This window comes from Apodemus sylvaticus, chromosome 2, assembly GCF_947179515.1.
Source record: "Apodemus sylvaticus chromosome 2, mApoSyl1.1, whole genome shotgun sequence".
Lineage (NCBI taxonomy): Eukaryota > Metazoa > Chordata > Mammalia > Rodentia > Muridae > Apodemus > Apodemus sylvaticus.
Window position 1 is genome coordinate 66,238,227 of NC_067473.1, and position 27,894 is coordinate 66,266,120.

The 27,894-nt window shown below is 41.9% G+C and overlaps 3 protein-coding genes across 8 annotated transcripts in view; 1 reads left to right on the forward strand and 2 right to left on the reverse strand.

The window, feature by feature from the left end:
• The window catches only part of Trpv5 (transient receptor potential cation channel subfamily V member 5), a 38,950-nt gene extending 29,453 nt beyond the window's left edge, over positions 1 to 9,497 (reverse strand). The window contains exons 1-2 of one of the 3 annotated variants that reach the window (XM_052173559.1): positions 9,054 to 9,495; positions 3,855 to 6,732 (exon numbers count right to left, since the gene is read on the reverse strand). In XM_052173559.1, coding sequence (XP_052029519.1) covers positions 3,855 to 3,982 — 128 coding nt within the window. In that variant the 5' untranslated portion in view covers positions 3,983 to 6,732; positions 9,054 to 9,495. Of the gene's footprint in view, positions 1 to 3,854 lie in introns of all 3 variants that reach the window. The other 2 variants (XR_007976590.1, XM_052173558.1) reach the window with 2 other exon arrangements.
• Llcfc1 (LLLL and CFNLAS motif containing 1) lies at positions 7,767 to 8,627 on the forward strand. The gene is made up of 2 exons (XM_052173561.1): positions 7,767 to 7,911; positions 8,452 to 8,627. Exons 1-2 carry the CDS (start codon positions 7,767 to 7,769, stop codon positions 8,625 to 8,627), a joined length of 321 nt encoding a protein of 106 aa, XP_052029521.1.
• Positions 9,498 to 9,574: 77 nt separating the features above from the next.
• Kel (Kell metallo-endopeptidase (Kell blood group)) lies at positions 9,575 to 27,844 on the reverse strand. 4 transcript variants are annotated; one of them, XM_052173555.1, is made up of 19 exons: positions 27,640 to 27,844; positions 27,290 to 27,404; positions 26,882 to 27,023; positions 26,397 to 26,573; positions 25,828 to 25,952; positions 25,385 to 25,531; positions 22,618 to 22,680; positions 22,350 to 22,538; positions 21,760 to 21,908; positions 20,874 to 21,003; positions 13,798 to 13,908; positions 12,596 to 12,694; positions 12,336 to 12,413; positions 11,853 to 11,953; positions 11,598 to 11,708; positions 11,382 to 11,449; positions 11,005 to 11,174; positions 10,586 to 10,681; positions 9,575 to 9,851 (listed from the first exon to the last, which is right to left on the reverse strand). In XM_052173555.1, exons 2-19 carry the CDS (start codon positions 27,311 to 27,313, stop codon positions 9,690 to 9,692), a joined length of 2,142 nt encoding a protein of 713 aa, XP_052029515.1. In that variant the 5' UTR covers positions 27,314 to 27,404; positions 27,640 to 27,844; the 3' UTR covers positions 9,575 to 9,689. The 4 variants fall into 4 exon arrangements, with proteins under 4 accessions (XP_052029515.1, XP_052029514.1, XP_052029516.1 ...); XM_052173554.1 differs by lacking the exon at positions 27,640 to 27,844 and adding an exon at positions 27,521 to 27,627; XM_052173556.1 differs by lacking the exon at positions 27,640 to 27,844 and adding an exon at positions 27,496 to 27,609.
• Positions 27,845 to 27,894: the final 50 nt, after the last annotated feature.

The following is a 27,894-nucleotide window of genomic DNA, read 5'->3' on the forward strand; positions in this document are numbered from 1 at the left end:
AGAAAAGAAACTGGGGAAGGCCCTTAAGGATATCCGTACAGGGGGAAAGTTCCTGAACAGAACACCAATAGCTTATGCTCTAAGATCAAGAATTAACAAATGGGACCTCATTAAATTGCAAAGTTTCTGTAAGGCAAAGGACACCATCAAAAGTACAAATCGACAACCAACAAATTGGGAAAAGATTTTCACCAACCCTACATCAGATAGAGGGCTAATATCCAATATATACAAAGAACTCAAGAAGTTAGACCCCAGAAAACCAAATAACCCTATTAAAAAATGGGGTACAGAGCTAAACAAAGAATTCTCATCTGTAGAACTTTGGATGGCTGAGAAGCATCTTAAAAAATGCTCAACTTCATTGGTCATTAGGGAAATGCAACCCTAATCAAAACAACCCTGAGATTTCACCTTACACCAGTCAGAATGGCTAAGAATAAAAATTCAGGAGACAGCAGGTGTTGGTGAGGATGTGGAGAAAGAGGTACACTCCTCCACTGATGGTACAAGCACTCTGGAAATCAGTCTGGCGGTTCCTCAAAAAACTGGGCACATCACTTCCAGAGGATCCTGCTATACCACTTCTGGGCATATACCCAGAGGATTCCCCAGCATGTAATAAGGATATGTGCTCCACTATGATCATAGCAGCCCTATTTATAATAGCCAGAAGCTGGAAAGAACCCAGGTATCCCTCAACGGAAAAATGGATGCAAAAAATGTTGTATATATACACAATGGAGTACTATTCAGCCATTAGAAATAATGAATTCATGAAATTCTTAGACAAATGGGTGGAGTTGGAGAACAGCATACTAAGTGAGGCCACCCAGTCTCAAAATATCAATCATGGTATGCACTCACTAATAAGTGGATATTAGCCTGGAAAATTGGAATACCCAAAACATAATCCACACATCAAATGAGGAACAAGAAGAATGGAGGAGTGGTCCCTGTTTCTGAAAAGACTCAGTGTTGCAGTATGGGGCAAAACCAGAACAGGGAAGTGGGAAGGGGTGGATGGGAGAACAGGGGGAGGGAAGGGGGCTTATTTGTCTTTTGGGGAGTGGGGGGTCCTGAAAAGGTGAAATCATTTGAAATGTAAATAAAAAATATATCAAATAAAAATATATCGAATAAAAAGTCTGGAGGGAGGGAAGGAAAGAAAAAAGGTGATCTAATCATATCTTAACTAAAACATACAAAATTAAAATTAATTAAACTATCACCAGAAGTGATAGTTCTTGAGAAAGGAGAGCCCAAGGCCTGCAGTGGGTTTTAGAATATACTCATGAAAAATTTTAAAAAAAAGGAGCTCAGGCCTGGTGGACTTCATCTAAATATCAGGAACCTGAAAGGTGGACAAGAGGCAGGAGGTGGTGGTGGGGAAGAGGAGGAGCTATTCCTGGCAGTTCTTCAGGCTCCCAGGACAGCTAGCCCTGTTCTCTGTAGCCAAGGTGAGTTTAGAGACCAGGCCTTTGAAGGACTTGAACTAGCTTTAGATCTTACAAATTCTGTGAAATTCATGACCTAGACTTAATAGCTATTAAAAGCTAAGCCCTGCATGCTTACATTCGTTCCCACCCAAGTTCTCAGCACTTCTTTGAGCTGTTTAAATGCACTTCTGAGCTGGAAATAGAGTGTTTGAGGTGCCTATAGTGCTGTGTTTTACAAAAAGTAAAAGAAGCCAGGGACATGTTTGGTGGAGGTGTGGTATGGTGTGGGGGAATGACCGTGCCTCTGTGGGCCTATGCTGAGGCATCCCCTCTCCCTGAGGTACCAGCCACATGAGAGTATAGTATAGAATAGAATTTATTTAGGGCATGTGAGGGGAGTTGAGGAATTAGTAGAGACTGAGAGAAAGGGAGGGGAAAAGGGATGGGGGGGGAAGGGGAAGGTAAGAGAGAAAGAAGAGAAAAGAGAAGAGAAGAAGAGAAGAAGAGAAGAGGAGAGAAGAGGAGAGTGAGGAGGTGGCAAGAAGTCCCTTTTATAGTGAGTCAGGCATACCTGGTTGTTGTCAGGTAACTGTGGGGTGGAGCCTAGAAGGAACATATAGGCCATGCCTTCTTTCCATATTTAACCTTTAAATCTTAAACTCTAAATATTGTTTTCTACCAAAGAGAATTGAGTTCTTGGCTTCTCAGCTGTTTGACCTGGTTCTCTTTCAAACATCCCTGTGTTAATCTCTGGTTTTGACTTTGCTTGGATCTAAATGGAATAGGAGATAAAGATGAAGCCAGACTTCCTAGGCAACATAATTTGGGCTCCAAAGGCAAGCATGCATCTAGCAATTTGGGGGGGGGTGGGGCTATAGGGAAAGCAGAAGAGAGAGATGATGGTTATTTCTTCTTGATTTCTCCAAGTCCCCAATTTTTCTCGTTCAGTGTGTCTTGAAGAAATCAGAGGAAAGATGGAGGGGGGAAGTTTATAGTAAAAGAAAATTTTATTCTTCATAATGCTCCCAGGAGGAACATAATGAGCCAGAGTTCAGACCCTGCCCTATTTTGTCTAAGTTCTTGGTCCCAGTTGAGCCTTGTGGCCTTGACTAGCTCAAAGTGGCTAGGACCAGATTCCAGAGTTGATGCTTTGTTTTGAGGCTACTATATAATCTCTTGTCCAATCAAACCCTTGATCCCACTGAACCTTTGCTGAAAAAATCCTGAAACCGAATTAACTCAAAGTCTACCCTAGTCCAGCTGTAACGCAGGCATAGAGAAGCTGAAGTTTCCATTTCATAACCGAGGGTGGAGCTTTGTGAATAAGTGGAGTACCTAGACAGTAGAAGGACTCAGTCCAAAAGGTAAATGCAAAACTCCTTCACAATTATTAACACTTTCAAGCAGGACAAACTGAACACTGAACCAAACACAAGGTTCTTCTGAGCCCTGTCAGGCAATCTGTCATTGGCTCATTCCATGTTCCAGACAGTTCTCAAGGGAAAGAAAATCCCACAAACTCTAATGCAGAAGCTTACCAGAGGGAGGCTCTTGCCTGGACAGCTTTTCCTGCTTTGGGATCAGAGCTCAGTCAAGGAATGATCTATCTGGAGATGGATCAACAACCCTACACTAAAGGCTTTTAGTTATCTCCAGGACTTCTGACAAGCACGTTAGAAGGTAGAATTGAAGTTAGCATTCCAGTTTCACCAGAGCTGCCTTCAGCTAATCACCTGCAGGCATTATACAAACAAATAAAAAAAACAAACCCCTCCAGCACTTTGCCCAGATAATCAACTGTCATTCTTCCTGATGACAACTCCGTGCTCCTTCTCTCCTCAAGTCCTCTAAACAAAAGTTCCTCCCAAACCTTCAACATATAGTTCCTTTCCCACAAAAGCTACTCCCCTTCCATCTTCTCTTGCTTGTCCTCCCAACTAACCCACCTAGCTTCTATCCATCTCCTTGGGTCCCTTTGCTACCTCTTTCCTTGACTCAGGAAGAGAAGTTTAACTCTCGGCTGTCATTCTTGCTTTTACATCTACATTCAAGGTCTCCATATATACAAACCCATACCATGGGCTAGCTGGAGTAGTGTGCCATCGGGGCTGGAAGGGGTGAACACAGGCAAGAGCCTGGCCTTGAGTTTGAGTGTTCTCTCAGGGAAACAGGCTATGTATTAAAGGACTTTAAAATCTGCACAGTAAGCCGGGTGGTGGTTGACACGCCTTTAATCCCCGCACTTGGGAGGCAGAGGCAGGCAGATTTCTGAGTTCCAGGCCAGCCTGGTCTACAGAGTGAGTTCCTGGACAGGCGGAGCTACACAGAGAAACCCTGTCTCAAGAAACAAACAAACAAACAAACAAACAAAAAAAAAAGAATCTGAGCAGTAGTGTGGGACCCCGAAGAGCCTACCTTTTCTGCTGTAGCATATGAAGCTGATCCACATGCTGGTGCCAATCTTGTTCTCTGACCCACCAGTTGAGAAGTTTCTGAAATTGGATCCAAGGCTTTTTCGCCCCCATGTCTTCTTGCATGTACATTCAACTTCTACAAATCTCATGGAAGGAGCCAGTCCCGGATGACAGAAGCTGAGAAGTCTAGGTGTGCTGGGCTTTATATATCTTCAGGTAACTTGTGCGTGCGTGCTGTGAGGTTGTTGTGAGGTGTGAATCTGTGCCTGTGCACTGAAGAACTAGCCACATTGCTGGGGGAAGGGGAGGGAACCTTCCCAGAGCTGAGCCTGGGGGCAGAAAACAGCCTGTAGTAGGGAGGGGGAAGGGGAAGAACCTTGATTCTTGGCAGTGGGCTGGGCATCTGAGACTGGGAGAGTTTGAGAGGTGGGGCCAAGGAATTTGGTGAGGGAGCAAGGCAAGATAATTTTGAAGGTTAAACAGGTTCTCAGGGATGCAGATCCTAGAAGACTCCTAGGGAATTCTGTGCAACTCCTGACTTTAGACAGCAGAAATTGAGAAGGATTAAAGGAAAGAAAAATCATGAGACATTTTCAACACAGCAGGAGGAATGGGTTCTGACAAGGCAATGCTCCTTTATCAAATAATGTCTTGCATTGTCTTTATGGCTTTTAATGAGACATATTACTCTTGTTGACTGTATTACTTCAATGGACCTGTGAGATCTGGAAATAAAAGTTGAGAGGGAGTGTGCTCTCTCCTCTCCTGGTCTGGAGACAAAACTGAATCAGGCTTTCAACTTGTGACTTTAGTTTCAAATTCATACTTCTCCAGGTTTTTGTTCTTCTTAGGAATCTTTGAGCCATACAGATATGAGAGACTTGAGTGGGATATGCTTGAGACCCTGTCTTGGAGAGCCTTGGAACTGCCCCTTCCTTTTGATGTGAGAGCTCTAATCCAGAGAACAAAATATCTATAGCAGAGCAAGAATGGAAACAAAAGGAAATATAGAAAGGAAGGAGAGTGACAGGAAACAAGGAAAAACAATGTTCTTACCCCAGGAGTGGGAGGGTCACCTTGTGGAGCATTTTTATGCCTCACTGGGGGTTGGGGCAATGTGGGTGCTAATGGTTTATGAGACCTGTGGACTTCTAGTCTAAGGAGATGGAGGGAGTGATAAGATTGAGGTGGGGGTTATAGATGAGCTGATAAGTAGAGAGGGAGCAAGTCATGAACTTGCCAAGAAAACTCTAAGCCCATAAAACTGATCCTTGAGGGGGTGGGGGTGGGGTGGAGAGGGTTGTGGTAGAGAAGTCTGGCTCAGTCAGAGTCACACAGAGCAGGCTCGGTCACTAAGGACATTGGCCATAGGTCCCTGAAGGAAGAAAGGAAGCAAGCACCCACAGGTCTTCAACCTTTTTTCTTTGCTCCTCTTGCTTGCACTAGGAGGTGTGGATAAGTTGGATGAGAAACAAGTTATCCTTTGTCCCATCTCCATCGATCTGTTGGGAAAGTGAAGTTTTGACTCTTTTCCTCCTCTGGCTCTTCTCTCCACTATTCTTTCCTTTTGATAGTAGTCTGTACTACCATGTCACAGCTCTGTTGCTCTTTCTTGTCATCTTTTTCTACTCAATGTTCCTGTATCTTTCTGCTCCAAATGACACTGCAGCCTTTCTTCCAGACAGTGCCTTCTCTAATAATAATGCCCCTGTCAAGGCAGCTGAATCTTAGCTGCAGCCATGCTACCCATTGTTGAGGCCAGAGGAAGTCCCTCCTTCTCACAGTTATCTAGGAGGAGGAAATAAACACTATATCTGCATACTACATTAATAGAAGCTATCATTAGATGGTGGAGTTTTTCATTTTCTTTTTGGTTGTTTGTTTCCTTGTATTTCTATATTCATTTACTTTGTAAGAGGATAGATATTAAGAAGTTCCCAGGTTCTGCCTTATTTACTTCTGATGCTAAGATTCAGCATGTGATCTGGTAAAGAGGTAGAAGTCATTGATGGCGAGCCTATGTTGGTTCTTTCCACTCCAGATACTCCTCCCACAGCTGCCCTCCCATTCATGTCTACAGAGCTGTGAGTTTCTCTGCATACCAGAGAACCAAGAAACTATTCCTTCAAAATAGCCAGGAGGAGATGTGTGGGTTTTTTTTTTTTCCATTCATTCATCATTCTCTGGATCTGCAGGTCAATGGGTACAAGGCTGGGGTAACCGAGGTCATTGTACTTTTACACCTTTATGCCACCACCATAAAGTGCCCTTCTATATCACCCCCTGTCTCCGTCACCCGGTTTGGAGTTCAAGGAAGTAAGAGCTGGGATCTGGCTGGCTTTGTGTGAGTGTACATGCTAGAATGGAGAGAGTCATAAGATTGGGCAAGCATTTCATCTTTCATCTCATGTTCTCATTTCTGCAATTTATTGCAGAAAAGTATAGGTTTGTGTACATTACCAGCAACCATGCTTGCATACATTTGTCCAGGAAATGTATGCGTGGTAAGAAAAAGTGACAAACCTTCTCTGTCCCTGAGCCCAGCTGCTGCTCATGGTCCATGTCCGTTTTTCTTTTCCAGCGAGGACCATTATGCCATTTTCTGTACCTACCACCCTTAGAGTCTTCATTGCCACCTCACCAACAGGTCTGACTTCTGGAAGGCAAGTTCTCTCCAACTGCATTATCTGGAAGCCTTGACCCTTTGCCATACTGTTTTCTTTCCACTGACTTTTGCTCCTCCGTCAAGGAAGGAGCTGTCAGATACCCTTGAAGCAGCTTCTCTGTCTGTGTCAGAGAGTACAAGAAGATACACAATAGTAGACAGTATTTCAGTCTAGATGTAAAACAGGGCAAAGTCCTGGAATGAGGGGAAATAACTGAAAGAAGAAAAAAGAATACCTTCTGTTAAGAGAGAAGATTACTATCTTTTTGCCTCTATTTCTTTTTTTTGTGTTTGTTCATTTGCTTGTTGGACTGGAGACTGCACACAGGTTCTCATTAATGCCAGGCATTTTGCCATATCTCCAGCCATTTTAAAGAAAATGTACTTTTATATGACAGAGTCTAAGTTTCTCAAACTGGCCTGAAGTCACTCGGTAAAACAGGCAAGTCTTGAAGTTGTTATTTTCCTAATGGCCCCTCCCCTCTGGAGTAATGGAAGGAAGGGGCTATACCACCAGCCTAGCACTCAGCCTCCATCTCTGTTCATCCCTATGTACCATGCATAAGTTCTGTGTCGCTGTCTCACTCTGCCTTTCTAAGTATGTATACTTTCACCCCTCCCCTTATGCTCTTATTCCCAGTTTTCAGCAGACTGAGTTTCATGCAGAGCATCAGGCACATGTATGGGCCTGAGGATACTGATGTGTAGAAAATGGTTGCCATTATCTGTGCCAACCACTTTGCATATAGAAAAGTTACATGGAATTATAGACAGGTGTCACATTTAGGCTTAAAAGCACCAATGGAAATTACTTTTATGCATACTGATGCCTGTTGCCTTGTGTGGGAGATGTGCTTTTCCAGTGACTTCTCATCTAAGTAGTGACTATGAGAATATTGTTGCTTTAGGGTACATGTAGCTATGCAGATCTGACATTGTAATAGATATGATTATACTTGGCAAATTCTGAAACCCTTTTAGGTTGTGGTCTATAAGGTGACCCATTATGGCCATCTCAGTATGGCCATCTCTGCCATCTACCACCCTTCTGTCTGGCAACGGAATGGTATAAAGATCTAGAATGTAGGATATAGCCATGGCAGTGATGTCATAGGACTCATAGAGTTAGAGGTCCTATGGAAGAGAAGGAGGAAAAGCGATGCTGGCAACGGGTAAGAGCTAAGAAAGGAATGGGGTGGTGCTGGGAGCTGGGGATTGGGACCAGAGGCAGCATGGGAGAGGAGGCCCATGACTTCTCTGGGCTCCCAGCTTCACAGAGCAACAGTCCTGGCAGCTATGTTGCTGCTGCTGCAAGTGAAAGGGGTGAAGACTCTGAAGGGCAATGCAAGCCTGGATGATGACAAGAGTCAGAAAGACAAAACGTTCTCTAAAGGTGGGTAGAGGAGAGAGAGGTGGGGGCAGGATGAGTGGGGGGCTGGACATAAGGGTTTTCTTGAGCTGAAATCAGGTTCCAGCAGCTGATTAGGTCAGGATCAGTCTGGGCTTTGGATTTTGGGAGATAATTCATGTTCCCTATCACCATAGTATGAAATAATAGCTGTAAGTAAAAATGTCTGGCTTTACAAAGACTCTTAGCCATGCCACAAAATGGGGCTGCCTACAATTGTCAAAGGCTTCTGAGAAAGTAGAGTGCCTAGAGAGGGCCTCTTTGCTTTCATGCTTGAAGAGATCCCTCACGCCTTTGGAGGAGGGAACTGGAGTGAGAAGTGCCTGTCACCTGTGTTTGAGATGGGGCTACAGTTGAAGTGAGATCTGAAAAGCCCTCTAGATAAAGAATTCTTTTGCCCAGTCAAGGCCAGTGTTCTGTCAGTTGGCCCTCACTTATCTCTCCACTGTTTGCCTCATCCCCTTTCTGATATGGACTAGAATTGATATTGGGGCTGCCCATCTCTGCCCGTCTTTTATGTTCTAGACCAGGGCAAGGAGGAGTATGAAGAACACTTTGTGGCTTCATCAGTGGGTGAGCTTTGGCAGGTGATAGATATGGTCCAGCAAGAAGAAACCATCTCCCAGACAACAACTCTCCGGGACCACCTCTTTGATCTTGCCTTCTGCTTCAACCTGGCCAGCATCGTGTTTTTTTTATGAGAGATTTTGAGGTGGAGGCTGTAATCTGGATCCTTCATGAGGACTTAGACATCTATCTCCCCTTCCTGATTGCTTACTGACCTCCTCTACCAAATGCCTCCTCAAAATGCACACCCCACTCCCTGTATCTAAGAAGCACCTGGCCTTAGGGTGTATCAACAGAGCTTTCCCATCTCTCATATCTACCACCTAATTGCCACCCCAACCCAGAATTTCGTGTCCCAGAGCCAAAGACACCAAACCCACACCCTTCTCTCTTAGGCTTTGTCTAAAACAGGGAGGAGACAATGACAACAAAGTAGCAATTGCAATAAAATTCTGAAAACTGTTGTGAGTAGCTTTGTGCAAATTAAGATCTTGCTTGAATCTCTAACTGGCCTGTTTAATTGCCTGGCCTTTGGCCCACTGACCAACCTTCAGACCTACCAGCTCACCAATTGCTGCTTTGCCAGTGTCCATGAAGCTTTCTTGGCACTTTTACCTCTTATCCTTCCTGATTTCTAGGAATAGAACATACCAGGTAAAAGGCATCAAAAGATGACAGAGTGGGCTGTGGAGATATGGACTAAGTTGTTGCTTCATAAGTGTAAACACCTGTGTTTGAACTCTTAAAATACACTTAAAGCCAGTTGCAGTAGTCTACATAAATAATACCATCACTCTTACAGAAAAGCAGATAGATAGGTGGTAGACGCAGGAGAGTTCCTAGAAGCTGGATTTGCAGTGTTTGGTATGCACACTGGGATGTATACCTATATCAAAACAAGGTAGATAACAAGGACTATAATACTCAAGGTTTTCCTCTGATCTCTACACATAAGCTATAGCACACATGTGTCCACAGTGTTCACAGTGAGCATGAATGCACATGCCCAAACACACACACACACACACACACACACACACACACACACACACACACACACTGAAAAAAGGAGGGAAATGGCTAAGGCTAAATACACACTTTTATTTTGGGAACAAAAATAAGAGAGACATTTATTTTGACTTCAAGGATGGGCTCACAAGGAGTCTGTTTATATGTCAGTCTCTTTGGTAGGCAAGTTACCAGAGCTTGCAGCGGGCAGAGGGATTCATAAGGGTACCTCGTGGACAATGAAAATGTTTGGCAAAATCTGGAGTATTGCTGAGGGGCCCATGGACTCGAAGACTTGAAGGACTGTGAGGGTCCTGAGGGTCTTGTGAGCTCAGCTCCCTGCACATTACCTGAGGAAGAAGATGGCCAAAAGGCTAAGGAGTAGAGAAAGTCTGATAGGGTGTGTTAGATATGATAACTAGGAGATCCTAGGTAGAACAAAGAGGACATGGGGCAGGGAGCTCAGGAGCCACATGGATAATATGTGTAAACCATTCAATATGGCACTAGACATATAGGAGAAACATTGGTTGTATACATTACTGTTTATAAGGGACTAAAGTGAGGGTTAGTAGTGGAGTTCTGTGAGCCACTAATATATTGGAAAATTGTGGACCATACCTGCTGAAAGAACACAAGGTCCTTAAAGGAGTGATACCAATTTGGGACCAGCCCCCTGAACTGAGGTCTCTGAGTAGTATGGGCATATGTCCAGCTTGTTACAGCCTCCTTTTAAAAATAATCTATTTCTGAAATGTGAGAGAAAAAGGAAGAAAAACAGAAAGGAAGGAAGGAAGGAAGGAAGGAAGGAAGGAAGGAAGGAAGGAAGATAAGGAGGTCTATGGACATGGAGAGTCTTTTCTCTTAGGGATGGGGTGGGGCTCCAGTTGCTGGATGTGGTTAAAGAACCTGTAACCATGTAAGGTGGTTCCAAAGGAACAAATGAGAAATCATAAAAGTGGGGATCCATAGTGGTGACTTGCATATATGGTACAGTGTAGCAGGGGCAAACATTCTTTTAGCATCAGTGATAGGGTCCTTAACTGATGTGAAGCAAGTATAGAGAGAGATGATAGATGCTTACCTGGGCGTAGCTTCGGAAGAAGAGTTGATAAGGGCTGAGGTCGAGGTTGGGCAGGGTCATCTCCCCAGTGTGCTCTACTATCCTCTTGCTATATGCCTAAATAAGGGTATGGGATAAAAATTTCTTTTAGACTTCAAATCTGTAGGCATTTAGAAGTCTGATACCAGCTACATAGGAAGGTACCCTAACAAATTCCTAAGCCTTCTTATCTAACTTTGCACTGATGCTGATCTGAGCCAAGAAGAAAGATACCAGAAGACCTACAGATGTAGGTCTTAAAAGGTGGGGCATCTACAGGGTAGTAAGAGGGTTCCAAGTTGCTATCTGTTCAATGGGAATGTGAAGGCCAGAGAGATATGCAAGCATATTTTCATGAGGGACAGTGGAAGGAAAATGGAAGGACAGGGATCTCAGCACACCTGGAATGCAATGGCTATGCCTCCTATGTCTCCAGCATTTTCCAGGAGAGTGTGAGAACCATTGAAAGAGGACATGCTGGGTAAAGGGAAGGCAGAATAATGGCGCTCCAGGCATAGAAGTGCTTCTTGCAGTGCACGGGCATCACAGGCTGGGCAGCCCCCAGGGAGTACTGTTAAAGATGGAGCAAGACAATGAATTGGTGAAGGTCATTGGAATATGAGGGATATCATAGACTGACCTGGCTCCCAAGGACATAAGCATTTTGTACACTATCCATTTTGTAGCCTTTGAATAGCCTTCCCCTTCCCTTCAGGTCTCCTTTGTTGTCCTCCCTGGTGATCTCTTTGGCCCTACCTTCCAATGACTGATTACTCACAGAGTTGGTAGAAGATATGCAACAGTTCATGGGCCATGATGCTACCAGCAGCACCAAAGTTCACAGCTCTAAAGAGATGAAATCTGGCTTTACTTGAAAAACCCTTCAAAAGTGTTCACTCCAATTTTCCAACTCCAAGTCTCATCCATCCTAACACCCATTAATCCCTCTTGAGATCTCCCACCAAAAGACTCACCTTCAGAGAACGGTCCATACCTGGGGTAGCCAGGGTGGAAGAATGGAGGTTGGAGAAGGCCAGCAGGGAAGACCACCACGTGGTCAGGTATTGAATAGTAAGCATTGACCCCCCAGGGAGATTGCTGCCATCTGTATGAAGAATACATACAAACACAGCTCCATCATTTACTGTCTATGCAAGGCACATGCAGTCTCTCCCAACTATCATCATGGACTTGTTTCTGTTATCACTGTTCTTAGCCCATCTGTAGGATGAGCTATATATTCTCATACCTGTGGTAGGGAAAAGGCTGCAAGAAGCTCCGAACGTTTCTGGCCCGGAGAGATCGTACACAGCTCAGGAAAGATTGAAGGAAACTGGGACCAAGTTGTATCTGGGGAACAGGCAGCAGGTCATTTGATGAACAGAGATGTATACAGATAGATGGTGCTGGGCACATTTATACCTAAACAGGTAATCCCTGATGTACATGCTACCACACCCTGTAATATCACCTCATGTTGGTACAAAATTCACAGGCATCATTATGCAGACAAACATAGACATATCACAGATTACATGTGTGTACTTGTATGTATGTATTACATGAGCGCCCTAGAAAGTTTCAATATTTTGCCTGTAAGACCTATCCAGCATGGGGGTAAAGAAGATGTCTTAGAATTGCACACAGAAAATAGATTGCTTTGCAGACTCAGTTGGGTCAGGGGAGTAAGCAACCAAGGGCATAAGGGACACTGAGAGGAACAAAGACCCACATCACTATATTCCTGTGTGGCCATCTCAGGCTTTGGGACCCGTTTTGGTGCCCCCATCTCCACCTGCAGCTGGGCGAGCTGGAAAGAAACACAGAAATTTGTAAGCTGTCAGCATTCCCTCATAAATCCTGAGTCATTAACACTGTCACCTAGATATGTTATCTGTACCTACTTCTCTCCTTTCTGTCCTCGTTTCTTCACCCAGTGATCAACTATCTCTTAAATGGCTTCAAGCTGCCCTGTAATCCTCCTGAAATTACCTTGTTCAAGGCCTCTTTCCGGGTCTCCTCACTTATCCAGGAAAGCCTTTTGAGGCGTATGATGACAGCATCCTTTATCTCAGCAAATAATTCCATGGCCTATGGGATGTGGCAGGAAAAGGAAAAAGGTGTAAGGATTAGTCTGTCCCTGGTCCTTTGATAATCTATAAAGAGACCTTGGCCCTACTGGGCTCCAAGAGCTGTCAGAGAAAGGAGACGTGGTCACAAGAGAGGGTTTGTTTCCCAGATTGCCACAAATATCCAAAGTATAAAGATTTATGGGGTTACTAGGACAGCGTCAAGCTCAGAAAGTGTGATTAGTTCATTGCCCCAAGAAGGGACCATAACAGTGCTTTTGCCATTGTGGTAGCTGAGACTGATGGCTACTTTCATTTGGGTCTGACAACTCTCCCAGAAAGCAGAGAGCATGGACAACTATTGTTTCTGTCTCTGTTTTCAGGACTTTTGTCTTCATACCCGCCCACTTAAGTCATACTTCTAAGTTCCTTAGCTTCCCAGCAAGGTGAAGTCTCCATAGCCATACAGCCTGAACTTTACACCCCCTTGATTTGCAATTGCTCATTGTCTTACGTACATTCTTTCCAGGTGGAAGGAGTTGGGTAACAGAATGAGAAATAACTCTGGCTTCAGACTGACTGAGTTCAAATTTGACTGCTATTCAGTGACTCCATGAAGTTAAATGACTCTTGTTAACTACTCTTGGTTCAATCCTCTCTTCCGTTAAATTAGAAAAATAATTGTAATAAAACATATTACATGTAAAATGCTTATAAGTTCCTCACTCATTTAGAAGTTGCTCATTTGACTCTATGAGATTATGTCATCCTGTGCTTATGGTTTATCATGTGCTGTACAAAACTCTTAGACAAACAGGGAGATAGCCTTACAGGTCAAGGAGTTTGATTTTTTTATTTTTCTATTTATGGTTGAAGAAACACAATACCAGGAAAGTCCAGTGAGGTGTTTAAATTAATTCATGTTGGGGATACTTTGTGTCCTGTGCCTAAATTGTACTTGCCTTAGGGACTGAGCAGACCAAAAGGTTCTCTCTTAGTTGACTTTCTTTTCTACCTGATTCCTGCTTTGCACACCACAAAGAAGGACACACGTCATAGAACTAAGGCAAGGTATATTGGGTGGAAAGGGTAGAGGGTTGCAGGCAGGGGGAAGCTCTCACATACAGCACTTTGAATGCTTGGGCCAAAAGCTTCATGAACAAACAGAGCTGCCAGGGTAGGCTCAAAGAAGGCTCCTGTCTGTTCCACACACTTCATCCATCGAGGGTAGGCTGGCTGTAAAAACAGACTAAAGTGAGTGACATCTCTCCAGGCTTCTGTTTTTATCACATTCTAATGCCAGTTATCACAAAGGATGTTTTCTTTAATAACTTTTAAAAAATTTTTATTTCCAAGGTCTCGGAAAATGACTCAGACATTAAAGTGTTTGCAGCACAAATACAAAGACCTAAATTCAGGACCCCAGAACCAACAGTAAAAAGTCAGGTCTGGAGGTTCATGCCTTCAGTAGGGTGGAGAAACTGATTGGTTGCCACACAGCCTATCTGAACCAATGAGTTTTAAGATTAGTGAGAGAACTGCCTCAAAAACTAAAGGTGGAGAGTGATAACGGTGCCCGATGAGGTCTCCATGTGCACACAAAAGTGCATATATGACCTATACATGCATACACTATATATGTAGACAACAGCATGCACATACATACATAGATACAATTATTTTATCATTTCTCTTTCAGTATATGCTATTGCTCAGCAGAAAGAGGCTTCCCTTCTTCCTTAACACCCAGGCTTGTTGCCTACTGGTACAAAAGCAAGGCCCTTAGGAGCCATCCCTCCAAGGAATATAAGCCTCATGGGAAGGAAAGGTAGATTATCCAATCCTGAGATAGGGTCCAACCTTCCACTCAAACAGCCCAGGAGTTCCACCATACACTCCTTCCTCCCAGACCTCCATTCCTAACTGTTAACTAATGGGAGGAACTCTTATTCTACAGCACCCATGCCCAGTCTCAAAGGGTGTGTATCATATGGTAGAACCCTAGAGATGAGTAAATGAGGGCTTCAGGTGATGCAATGTTTCTTATGAAAATGGGTAACAGCAAACCACTGAACAAGTGCACCAATCAAACCAGAATTCCTATAAACTGGGAAAATTGGCCACCATGACTTTTGGTACAGAGAATGTGGAAATAGAGGAGGGAGGACACTCAAATAGAAACAGTGGAATAAATACTTCAAATGCAAGATAATGAAGCTCAATGGCTGCATTTTAGGGCAGTGAAAATGTTTGTATATGTCTCCTACAAACCATGAATAATAAGACTATATAAAGCCAGACACTCTGAAGCTAATAGAAAAGAAACTGGGGAAGACCCTTGAGGACATCGGTACAGGGAGAAAGTTTCTGAACAGAACACCAATAGCGTATGCTCTAAGAGCAAGAATTGACAAATGGGACCTCATAAAATTACAAAGTTTCTGTAAGGCAAAGGACACCATCAAGAGGACAAATCGACAACCAACAAATTGGGAAAAGATCTTCACCAATCCTACATCAGATAGAGGGCTAATATCCAATATATATAAAGAACTTAAGAAGTTAGACTCCAGAAAACCAAACAACCCTATTAAAAATGGGGTACAGAGTTAAACAAAGAATTCTCACCTGAAGAACTTCGGATGGCAGAGAAGCATCTTAAAAAATGCTCAACTTCATTAGTCATTAGGGAAATGCAAATCAAAACAACCCTAAGATTTCATCTTACACCAGTCAGAATGGCTAAGATTAAAAATTCAGGAGACAGCAGGTGTTGGAGAGGGTGTGGAGAAAGAGGAACACTCCTCCACTGCTGGTGGGGTTGCAAATTGGTACAACCACTCTGGAAAGCAGTCTGGCGGTTCCTCCGAAAACTGGGCACCTCACTTCCAGAAGATCCTGCTATACCACTCCTGGGCATATACCCAGAAGACTCCCCACCATGTAATAAGGACGCATGTTCTACTATGTTCATAGCAGCCCTATTTATAATTGCCAGATGCTGGAAAGAACCCAGGTATCCCTCAACAGAAGAGTGGATGCAAAAAATGTGGTATATCTACACAATGGAGTACTATTCAGCCATTAGAAACAATGAATTCATGAAATTCTTAGGCAAATGGATGGAGCTAGAGAATATCATACTAAGTGAGGTAACCCAGACTCAAAAGGTGAATCATGGTATGCACTCACTAATAAGTGGATATTAACCTAGAAAACTGGAATACCCAAAACATAATCCACACATCAAATGAGGTACAAGAAGAAAGGAGGAGTGGCCCCTGGTTCTGGAAAGACTCAGTGAAACAGTATTCGGCAAAACCAGAACGGGGAAGTGGGAAGGGGTGGGTGGGAGGACAGGGGAAGAGAAGGGGGCTTACGGGACTCTCGGGGAGTGGGGGGGCTAGAAAAGGGAAATCATTTGAAATGTAAATAAATTATATCGAATAAAAAAAATTAAAAAAAAAAGAAATTATAAAAATCAAGGAAGCTCCAAAAACATGTAAAGATTTCTAGATAAAATTCTATAACAAAATTTTAAAGGAATGTTTTTGAAGGCATGGAAAATAATGTGTAACTATTAAACATCATGGTAGGATCACTGAGGGCCAAATATGTCAAAATAATATAAAATGTAGCAATAGGAAGGGCTCATTTAACTGGGTTACTAGACAGAGTAGGAGCTACAAACACAGATAAGAGCCTGGTACAAACAAAGATTAGGGCCCTAAGTAACATAACAGAGTCCCATATCAGAAACAGAGGACACAGAGAGGCTGTAGCAAACTGGATTATGACCTAAGCAGAAAAGACCAACTTCTCAAAAAAGGCTGTTCCAAGGTTGTTTACTTAACACAAATGCATACATGCATGTATGTTCACAGACTGCAAATTTATTAGAATGCTTCCTCCTAATATTTCAATGTAAATTACTCCAAATACCAATGAATCCTGTCTGTAAACTAAATTTGTCCTTAAAGACCACCACAATACTGCCCTTACACATAATATCCAGCATTTACAAACATAAACTATTAACTTAAATCCATGTACTTTAGGTAGACCAGCTGTACAAACAAGAGAAATGCCTGCTCTACCTTCCTCACAGGTTTGAAGATCAGGTGACATAATTCCTTAAAAGCACTCTGTTTATTCTAACTTCCCCTGGAATTTGATTAGCACTACTCAGTACATTCCATTGCCATGATGATGGCATTATCTTAACATCAGGAAAGCATCTGGAAATATCACAAATCACATCCTACTAGATGAGATAAAGAAATTGATGTGGAATGATGGTGCAATATGAGTGGACTCTTGTCTGGTTGAACCATACCTAAATGTCACAAGAATGACTCATGGTTAATTTGACCTTTCTGCCCTGCCTACTGATAATCATAATCATAACTGCTATTTTTCTTGTATTTCTTTTCTTCATTTGATATTTTGCCTTTGTTCTAACACCACCCAGCACAGATAGTTTATTTCCTCTCTCTCTCCCATGCCCTATCTCTCCTCTTATACTGAACTATAAATACTCAAAGCAAGGATATTTGAATATTTGATCCACTGGTACATAATGGGTATTATAGAAACATTTTTTATAGTTGGTACTTAATAAATATTATCATACTCCACATGCAGTGAGTGATGACACACACTTGTAATTCTAGCAGTTGAAGAGCAGAGGCAGGAGAATTAGCAGTTCTAAGCCATCGTGATGAGACTCTGTCTCAAAAAATTTGAAAAAACATAAAATATCACATAAATGAATAGATGAATCTGATGCTAAATCCTGTAAGCTTGACCTATTGCTTTTCTACAAAGATATTGACAGTAGTGTGGATTAAGAACTTTTGTGTAAAATTGCAGATAACCTAGGATCAAGAGGAATTGTAACTGAAATGATATGTTTAAACAAAATTTTCAGTTGCCTAAATACATTGTGTTGTTGGGCTGAATATAAATAGTTCTCATTACACAGAGACAAATGTAAAATCTTGCTTAGATTGTCCCAAATCCAGCTTCACAAGTTTCATAATAGAAATAGGAATTTCCTTTGACTATGTTCTCAAAATTAACCAACAAAAGGGTCAGATTTGACCCTTCGTGATTTTTCAAAATAAGAATATACATTATTAAATTACAATTACCCAGAGAAATCAAAAGACTGCAGTTAATAAACATTGTCTGGAACTAAAAAAAATCAAATCTAGAACCTGGTATTGCTACCTACTCCTTGTTACCTCTTTAACTACAAGCCAGGAAATTTCATAGCTCATCTTCTTGAAGCATGTTCTTTTAAAATATTAATCAAGATAAATTCTAGAAATTTCTTTCTTCATGAAAAGAAAAGCAAGTATCTTTGCAATGATACTTCCATGCCTTCTTTTCTCTGATTTTTACTTCAGAGCTATCCTATTTGCTTATTCAGTTCTAGGCCACCCAGGGCATACTTCAGCTGTAGCATTGGGCCTCACATGCAGAACACCATTATTTTTTCTCAGCCAGAGTTATGAGGACAACCCCACATACTACACTAATTTTTACCTATTCTTTTCCATGCATTTTTCCTTTTCCTTAAGACCTTTCTGTCTCTAAATATTTCTTCAGTTTTATCTGTTACTATGACTTTCTACTGATATTCAACCTTCTCTGATCACTCAGTTTTAGGAGCTATCAAGGGTATCTACTGCCTAAATTGTGTTCTTTTAGTAGGACAGCTCTGTCTTTTATGTACTAAAACAGTCACGTGTTAGCAACATAAACTATATGGAAAATAAATCTAAATATACTCACCTATCTTGTCCTTTATAAAAGAATTTGCTAACCTAATGCTGTTGCAATCACATATTTCTCAGTCTTGCCGGGTGTGTTAAGATAGAGGTTCATGGTCCTAGAGAGATGGCTCAGCAGTTAAGAGTACTAGTGCTCTTCTAGAGGGCCTGGACTCAAATCCTAGCACCCACATGGCAGCTTATAACTCTCTGTAACTCCAGTTCCTGGGGACCTGACATCCTCATATGGACATACTATACATGCAGGCAAAATGCCAATGGACATGAAGTAAAATTAGAGAATGATATAGGTTCATGAGCCAAACAGCTTTATTTTGGATCCTGATTTTTCACTTAAGAGCAATGAGATCTTAGGAGAGGTTGTCATTCTTCTTCCTGTTTCTGAATCTGAGTCATGGGAACTAAAATCTTGAGCATTCCTGGTAAGATTAAATAATACTGTTAGTGAGTGGTCTACATGGATGACTAACTTTACGACTTATTAGATGGTGTTCACATTATTGTTCTGTGTTGCTTTTTGTTAGTTCAGAAAAGTGACGCAGCTTCTCCAAGGTCATACTTTATTTTCATCTTTCTATACCCCAGTGAAAAGGATGGTGATTACAGGCTTTGTAAGCCTTTCACATTCTTTAAGCATGAGTCTTTGTGTTGACATGTTTTTACCTTCTAAGACATGACCTCATGCTACAGTCCTGGCATTTACAGGAAGCTATTTTTATTTTGCCAGGAAGTTTGCAGTTGGTGTTATGCTCTGCTTCATCTGATCAAGTGATAGGTCGCATAGTAGCTTCTTGTGAATCTACTTCACATTCAGTGACCACCTTAGTGAATAATGGTCTAAGATACAGTGAAAATCCACACTGACCTTGAAGCCAGATAGCCAGAGGAGACTCCTGCTCTAACTTATTACTATAGCCAGGTTCCTGAAGACTCATATATTTGTTGATCAATCGCTACAATAAACATAAAATGAGCTTGATGTGGTGGTGCACATATTTATTCTCAGCACTTTGTGAGTTCTAAGACAATATCATCTACACAATGACCTCCATTACAGCCACAGCTACATAGTAGGATTCTCTCTAAAATACCCAAAAGATAAATAAATAAAACCATATAATAATATTATGCTACATCATACAAATTTGAGAATTAGGTCAATAAATGAAATTATCTGGGCTTTTATGAACCATAAATAATAAATGACTAGATTTCCATATCAACAAAAAAATTCCTTTAAAAATTTGAGGGGGAGGATTAATTGATGCACATATAGAGTTCAGAAGAGGACCTCAGTTGCCAAGCCTCATTTTCTCCATTGCTTGAGTCAAGACTTCGTTTTTTTTTTTTTATTTTGACATTGTACATATAAGGATATTGGGGCTCTGAATGTCCAGAGTCTCTCCTGTCTCCATTCCATCTGGCAGTAGAACCACTGGGACTATGGACAACACTATTGCAATTTGCTTCAAACTAGGGATTCAAACTCAAGTCCTCTCCGTTGAGTGGCAATCACTTTAGTCACTGAGCCATATCCCAGAATTGAACAGAGATTTTAAATACTTTTTTAAAGTAGAGAAATTATGCATTAATTAATAAGAGTAAAGGTTTTCTTTCAAGGTAGACCATAAAGGAAGGTCTTCACTGAGGTAAGAATGTCCTCAACTCAAGGGGAGTTGACGTTTCCCCTTGCATTTGAAAGGGTTCGACATAGGATGTAAAGGAACTCTGACTGAAGATCTCTGTCTGATAATTCTTCTGACTGGTTAATTGCTTCTACACACTTCTTATACAGCTTACTCCTCAGATATGTGCCGATCTGACCAACCATGTCCATTTGTAACTAAACAATTTCATAGGATCAGGGATGAACTTTGTGATACACATTTAAATATTGTTCTTCACAATAAATCTTTTGAGTTTTTCTTAAAAGACAATGTTTTGTTCTCATGTTTCATCATACATGGGGAAATCTTTTAAAGTAGAGAAAACAAACCAAGGATTCTTCAAAAACAAAATCTGGAACAATTCTGAATTTTTTTTAATGTACCTTCCATGAACCCCACTCACCCGTCTCCTGCCTGATCAGCACAAGCCTCTGGGACATACAGAATTAATTCTTCACAATAAATCTTAAGCTTTAGGGCTAGGTCCTCAAACCATATCATTCAGGAAAACAGAACATTGCATAAGAGTAATGGAAAAGGAAGGGTTCTTCCCTAATTTTAACTTTTAGGTCAAAACTCTAATGTTTAGTCAAAGGCCACAGAACTAGCCAGTTAATATCTTGATTCTAAAGATATACTCTGACTTCCTATCCTGCCTACTTGGGACCTGTTCTCCTATGCCTTTTTACCTCAATAATTACCCCAATATAGAAACTATGTCGCCTTGTCTTCTCACCAGGGGTGGTCGTTCTTTCAGTCTCCGTAGTTTCTGGATCAATTCTCTGCGTGCCTCCTGGAATTTAGTGTCCAGTGCTGGAGATAGTGTATCGACCAGCCCCAAGATCATGTAGCTCTGTATTATCTCTCTGTAGATACAAAATGCCCAAGACAAAGCTAAAGCCCCTAAGCATTCTCATATGAATAATCCCTTCAACAGACTACTGTATATTCTTGTGCATAGCCCCCTTTCCTCTGTATATACAAAGAGTTACTGCCATATAAACAAATCCATCAAGAACAAAACAGTCTTTATTGGTTTAGCTTTGGTAGTGTGGGATGGTGGAAAAAGGCTTTCTTCTGAAGTTACTAGGAGAGGATGTGTTTTATCTGTTTCCACAACCAGGAAACCTCAGCTCATCTAAAGACAGATTTCTAAGTAAAACAAACCTAGGGGTGTGGCTTCCCTTGATCCTGTTGGTACATATATGTATGTCTTTCAAGACATATGCATATAAAACTGCTGAAGCCACCTAATTTCGGCTTTGTCTCCCCATAAAGGATTTCTAGACAATAGCGCCATTAGGGTGCTATAGAGAAGGCTTGTGTTCATGCACTTCAGAGTTGGGCTTTTCTGCATTTCCTATAGTGCATGAGCTCTGTAAAGGATGATGGTCCATTCCTGGTAGATGCCTCATCTATCTCAAGCCTATATCCTTCATTTGATATGTCACATGGTCATCATGTTCTAAAGACTTACATAGTTCTTGATTTTTATGTTTCCTTCTGTGTCACCCACTCTATCTTTCTGTCTCTCCATGTCACATGCGCCTCCCACTCATGGAGTCTCTGATACCTTACTCTCCTCCCATGCCTAACATCTGTCTAACTCCACCTGGGCAAACCTGTGTTTCAGCAGCCCTTCTTCTACCAGTTGTGACATGTTTCTCAAGTAGTCTAGGTCATGAACCACGAGGGTCTGGGAAGGACTCAACGACATCGGTGTGAATATTGCTTGTAAACAGGACAACCAGTCAATGGCTGGGGCCATTTCCTTAGAGAAAAGACACAAAGCTTAAGAGGGGGACAACCAAAGGCACAGAAAGGAGAGGAAATGGGGTGTACTAGAGGAAGGATTGCAGACGAGTTAAGGACAAACTGAAATGAAAGGAAGGGACAACAAGACTGTTCAGTGGTTATAGGCACTTGCTGCCAGGCCTGACCACACGACTTCAGTCTCTCTGTCCATATGATAGAAGGCAAAGATCCAGCTTCCCAAAATTGTTCTCTGACTTCCATCTTCACACCTAGTCACATTCCTGCCCAAAGACCCACAAAAGGAATAAGCAAATAAGTAAATAGGTATATAAGAAAATAAATAATTAATTGCATTTTTAAAGTAAAGGAATCAATGGTAGTAGAAGAAAGAATATAAAAAAGAGAAAGTTTGAGAGGCCATCAAGCACAGAGTCCTTAGGCCCTCAGTTTTAGGCACCTTCAGTTCATCAATAGTAACCACATGAAAGAGCTTGTCTTGTGCCTGCTGCTGCTGTTGTGGCTTCAGAAACTGGAACAGCTGTGAGGTAAAGACGATGGACCAGGAGGCATGTTGTTGTGCTTCCTGGGGGTTACTCCCCAGTAAAGTCCCGATCCTGTTCAGGTATGTCACATATTCCCGCAGGATCTAGAGGAGGGGAATCTTTGTCACAAAAGCCTTTCACTTGGGGTCAAGGGGACAAGTTGCAAGTTGTCTGGCATCTTACCTGAGCATAGACTTTCTGTTCCTGGTCTTTCTGGAGAAGAATTTCAAATTCCGGCTGGTCTATCTGGACACAAGAGAGACTGGAGAGAAGTGGGCACATAGCGGATAAAGCAGGTAGGGGCGGGAAGGTAGGAGAGGTACCATGGAAGATGGGAAGATGGGAATAAAGAAATGAGAGAGAGGACACGGTACAAAGAAAGACTGCAACTGGTAAAAGTCTATGCATGCAAATGTTGAGCTTCTCAGCAATAGAAGAACACAGACTTGTTTAGAGGAAGCTATTTTATGTGCCAGTGTATATCTAGAGTCAAGGATGTGAGAAATGCATGTCAAGTATATTAATTAAAACATACTCAAAGTCAGCAATGAAAGGTGTTTTTAAATACATATTTTTAAAACAATGCAGAAGAGTCCATCATGAATAAAACATCAAACTTTGCTTATCATGATTTTATTTTTTAACAATACATTCTACAATGTTATATGCATGCGGCACAGCTCCACAGTAGAGTAGTTGCCTATCACGGATGAGGCTTTATAGCCAATTCCTAGCTCCAAATTTCACAGTGCATTTTATTCTATTTTAAAATTGCAATTATTTTTAGAGACCCACAATAGTTTTGTTTCATTTTGGGAAAGCAGGATATTTTTAGAATTACAAGTAAATGCAAATTTGATAGCTTGCTCACCATAGACTTTGTATTAATTTATATTTTAAAAGTTATTCATATTTAAATATATTTATTTTGATATTATGTGTAGAGTACCTATTAAACTTTGCATCCCAGGCAAGTGCCTGTGCCCCAATTTACATTTGATTCTTTGTCTCTCTCTTTGTCAACAAGCTTTGCTCTCTCTCTCTCTCTCTCTCTCTCTCTCTCTCTCTCTCTCTCTCTCGATGTCAATATTCTACTCCCATTCTGATATCCCATTTCCAATGGCTGATATACTTTCCTTACATCTTGAAAAAAAAGTCTTTCAATTCCACTGAGCTCCAATTATAATCTCTGCTCATTCTTATACATTTTGTGTGTGTGTGTGTGTGACTAGCTGCAAGTTTTCAACAGTGTCTTTCAGTTCTCTACTCAGTCTGTGAAGGAATCTCTGAAATCATTACTTCCTTTCTCCTATAGCTCCTCCCATTTTCTTTGCGATGTCACCCATGGTGGTCCATCTTCTTTCTCTGTGATCCCTTGTATTCTTCTGTTCCTCCTCCTTTAGCTTCTCCTGGGCTCCTTTGCATTCTATTCTCTGTAGCTAAGCTTACTCTAATGGCCTAGGCAGACTGGAGCTAAGTGACTCAGTGTTTCCTCCATCTCCTTTATATTTTTTTAAACCACAGAAACCTTGGAAAATCTCTAGGACCATCAACAAGGTGTTTAAGCTAAACATATTCTCACACTCAATTCTTATTTGCCTTATGCTATTATGCATCAAATTTAAATATGTTAGCTTAGAATCCTCAGCTGCTTCAAGTTGCCTCCAAAGGTGATTGGCTTTGTCTATATAGCCCCCTGGTAATATCTGAAAGGCTTCAGTAGCTCCTCTTTTTTTCTATATATTAATATTTATCAATTCTTCTTGACTTTCTGGGCTGACAGTCACCAAGCCCTGTCTCATATTTTCCTTCCTACTTTTCTTCCCACTCAAAGTCCAGGCCAGCCCTCACTGACCAAGTGCTGAAACCATAACATTCCAAATACTCTCCTTAGCTTAGAATTTCCCTGTAACTCCTTTATGGTGTCTTTTAGTTTCATTTTGTCACCTGTATAATTAGGCATGTCTCAAGATTCCATTGATGTCTTCCTATCTAATTTTGTCCTTAACCACTCCAGATTTTAGTTAATCCTACCAAACCATAATAATTAAATTTATGAATGCACATGTTAAAGCCTAATCTTAGAATATTACATCCCGATGGCCATGTCTTCTGGATTAATTATTCTGTACAAAGCTGTGGAATTCAGAGACAACTATAGAACACTCCGCAGGAGTGATGGCTCTATTATTTATTTATTTATTTATTTATTTATTTATTTATTTATTTATTTATAAACTCAACAAACACCTCATAGTGGTCTCTAGTTGCTGAGAAGAACTCTAGTCTGTTTCAGGCACAGGCTTTCAGATTACTAAATGCTGAGAGAATTTAATGGAGGACAGAGAGACCTCAAGCAAATTGTATCTAGCATGTCAGGGAAGACTTACTGAAAGAGACTTACTGTGCAAGCAGACAAGAGTCTTCTAGAATTGTTACAGGAAAGAAAGCAGTATGTGCAAAGAGAAAAGGAATATTTTTGACACTACATGTGAGTCAGCAGAACACCGAGTATCAGGGAGAGATGGAATGCAACAAGAGATAAGGATACAGGTCAGATCACAAACTTAAAATTCTTTGCTAAGGAATAGAGGCCATATCTTGATGACTGAGTGATCTATTAAAGTGACAGGTTCTTAGCTATCAAGTTTAGAAAGGTGCCTTAGGGAAAATAAGATAATTTTGGAGACAGGATGAATGAAGAGGTCCAGGAGAAATCCGTATTTGAAATAAAGAGAGCTGAAAACTTTTACTTCACCCTTCAACGAGCTGGCTCTGTTACAGCTTTTCCCCTACCTAGTAGCCCTGATCCCTGTAGTACTTTAAGGAAGGGCCATTCCCTATGTTGCACACATATCTTATCTCACAACCTGAAATCTCTTTTGTAAGTAGTGATAGCTTAGGGTTATAGACTCAAGTGCAATAGTGGTTTTGCCAGTTTATTCCTCACCTGGATGACTGGAGTGTGTGGAGGGGCGGGATGAGGTTGCAGATAGGCTCTGAAGAATGGGAAGTGGCCATACTGACTCATCATAAGCTTCAGAGTTTGGTTGAAGTCAAAGGAAATCCAGTTGCCAGAGATGTTCCAGCCTCCAAGCTTTGAAGAAGAGAGACAAACCTGAACCTAGGGACTCATGAGATCGAGCCCCAAATGTGTTCATTTCCCCCTTCTCATTTCCATAGGCTCCTTCATTCTGCACCCTTTTCTGCTTCTAAGGTTTTTTCTTTCTCTAAGTCTTGATACTTCAAAGAGTAGTTTCATTTCTATCTCCCTTGTAGAATGTTGAATGTCCAAGAAAGAACCCTATATTCTATAAAATCGGGGCAGCCCTCAGGCATGCATTCATTGTTCATATGTATTACTTAGAAAGTTGACACCCCAATTTTTCTCACCTCTTCAATAATTTGTAAGAGTGGACCAACTCCTGACGCTTCAATGGCAGCTGTGTCCATGCAAGAATTATAAAATTGGAAGGCTTTTTCCTCCCCAGATCTTAGGTGCCAGGACCCTGGGGCCTCTAGAAAGGAAACAGGAGAACACAGTGAGTGGATACTGGTACAGGGACAAATAGCAGATGGGAACCTCATGGGGATATTGAGAAAACTTTCCCAGAGGGATATAGAAGAGGATCAAGCTCAAATAAATGAGGAGAACTACCCGTTTTTATGGGCTCAGCTTGACAACAGGATAGATGAGCAAAGAGGAGTAGAAACAAGAAGATGGTAAAGACAATTAAGAAAACAGAAAGGGAAGCAAAAAGAACAAAGAAAGGGAACAAAGAAAAGTGGTGGATGAAAAGAAAAAAGACTCAAAGAGTAACCAGGATATGAATAAAGGAGAATAGATAAGAGTGGAAGGCAAGAGCAAAGGAGTTTTCTGTAGTTATGCAGAATTCAGACCTGTCAAGATATGAGACTCAGTTGTCTACTTGCTCAGAGATTCTGCTGTTATGTGTCCTCACCCAATAGTCTCCACAGTCTGCTCTTGTTCTCTTCTGTAAGTGTCTGGAAAGAGTTACTGGTCCCATTGGCTTTTTCACAGGCAAAGCTGAAAAAGTCAGTGCAGGGGGCCACACTTCTGTTTCCAGAGGCCAGATAATGGTCCAGGAGCTCCATACACACAGGTGCCTCACATGGACCTGTGAAACAAAAGCTCAGAGCTAGGTAAGAAGAGCAAACAGAACAAGGGCTCCCCCCCCCCCAGGGGCTTGGAAAGGACTTCTAGTGAGGTTCATGGGGATGGGGTAGGGGGGGAGGGGAGGGGACAGGCCTTAGGAAGGAAATGACTTGTTGCCTGATGTGGGATTCAGAGAGAAAGCAGTCTAGATCCTCAGGGACCATGAGGATGGGGACAAGTTTGGCATGGGGCAGGGGAGTCTTAGAGGTCTGGACCAAGGCATATGAGGGAGTGTTGCCTGGGTTAAGGGTGTTCCAGGATCTTCCTTACAAGGACCACAGTTCCGGAAGATGTAAACCCAAAGCATTGAAGAACCAAGGAGCAGGCCACAGAGCAGGGCAGCTAGCAGCACCCGTCTGGTTCTTGTTGACTGTCTGCGGCGTTCTGTGGGAAGCCTCTCTTCTGGAGAACTCTAGTCAGGGAACCAAGAGGGGAGAAAGAAAAACAAGACAAAGAAGTTTGGGAGGACAGAGAAGACAAAATTATAAGGAAAAAGGGGTAAAGGAGTTAGTGCTATTGTCCCTTTGTATAGAGTTGATTCTGCTTTTTCTCCCTAACAGCCAGCCTTTCTTAGATCTTTAGCATATGAGATAGCATTTATTTATTTTATGTTTTTTAAAGGGATCACACGGGATTTGCAGGGCTTTAGAAATAGAAGACACGAGTGTGATGACTTACCTCCTGGCTCCAGGGAGGTCCCATTCTACTGCTCTGGCTCTGTCCCCTCAACTTTCCCCTGCTTTGTCCTACTCCTGAAGTGACTGGAGGAAGGAGGAAGACAGAGAACCTGGTTCTGAAAGGAAAGATATATTAAAGACAGATTTGTCAAGTCACTCTGACCCTCCCCACATTTTCATCTCAAGGCAGTTCCCCAAATGAAGCACCTCCTGGATGGTCCAGTTTCCCCACCTTCCCTCGTCAACTGCCTTGCTTTTCCCTTCTACTCTGGAGGCTTCATACTCCCTCCTCTCTAGTGCTTGTTGCGAAACAGGATATTTACACATAGCCACCCTAACCCCTGACTAGACCTTGGCTCCAGAAGTGATGTTTCTCAAGGTCACTTGCCATCTGTCTCTGCCTCTCTCTGGCTCCCAGAATCTTTCCTGGTTCTGCCTCAGATGCTGTATCTAAAGCATTCAGAAATGCCTTCCCTTTTGCCCCTACTCCAGTCCCTGTGGCCCTGGAGAAGGGGCAGCTCTTCCCCTCTCTGTCCCCAAATGTGTACTGTTGGCCTCTGGGTGGAGCCTGCTTATCAGTGGGGGAACACTCAGGCCTCACCTCCT

Excerpts from the sequence above, each read along its gene's own strand:
- Llcfc1 (XM_052173561.1), top strand. The coding sequence starts at position 7,767 with ATGACTTCTCTGGGCTCCCAGCTTCACAGAGCAACAGTCCTGGCAGCT. Across the intron at positions 7,912-8,451 it reads AGACAAAACGTTCTCTAAAG|ACCAGGGCAAGGAGGAGTAT; the intron begins GTGGGTAGAGGA and ends TTTATGTTCTAG.
- Kel (XM_052173554.1), bottom strand. The coding sequence starts at position 27,615 with ATGTGTAAATATCCTGTTTCGCAACAAGCACTAGAGAGGAGGGAGTAT. Across the intron at positions 22,539-22,617 it reads AACAGAAAGTCTATGCTCAG|ATCCTGCGGGAATATGTGAC; the intron begins GTAAGATGCCAG and ends CCCCTCCTCTAG. Across the intron at positions 12,695-13,797 it reads GCCCAAGCATTCAAAGTGCT|GCCATGGAATTATTTGCTGA; the intron begins GTATGTGAGAGC and ends CACATCCCATAG.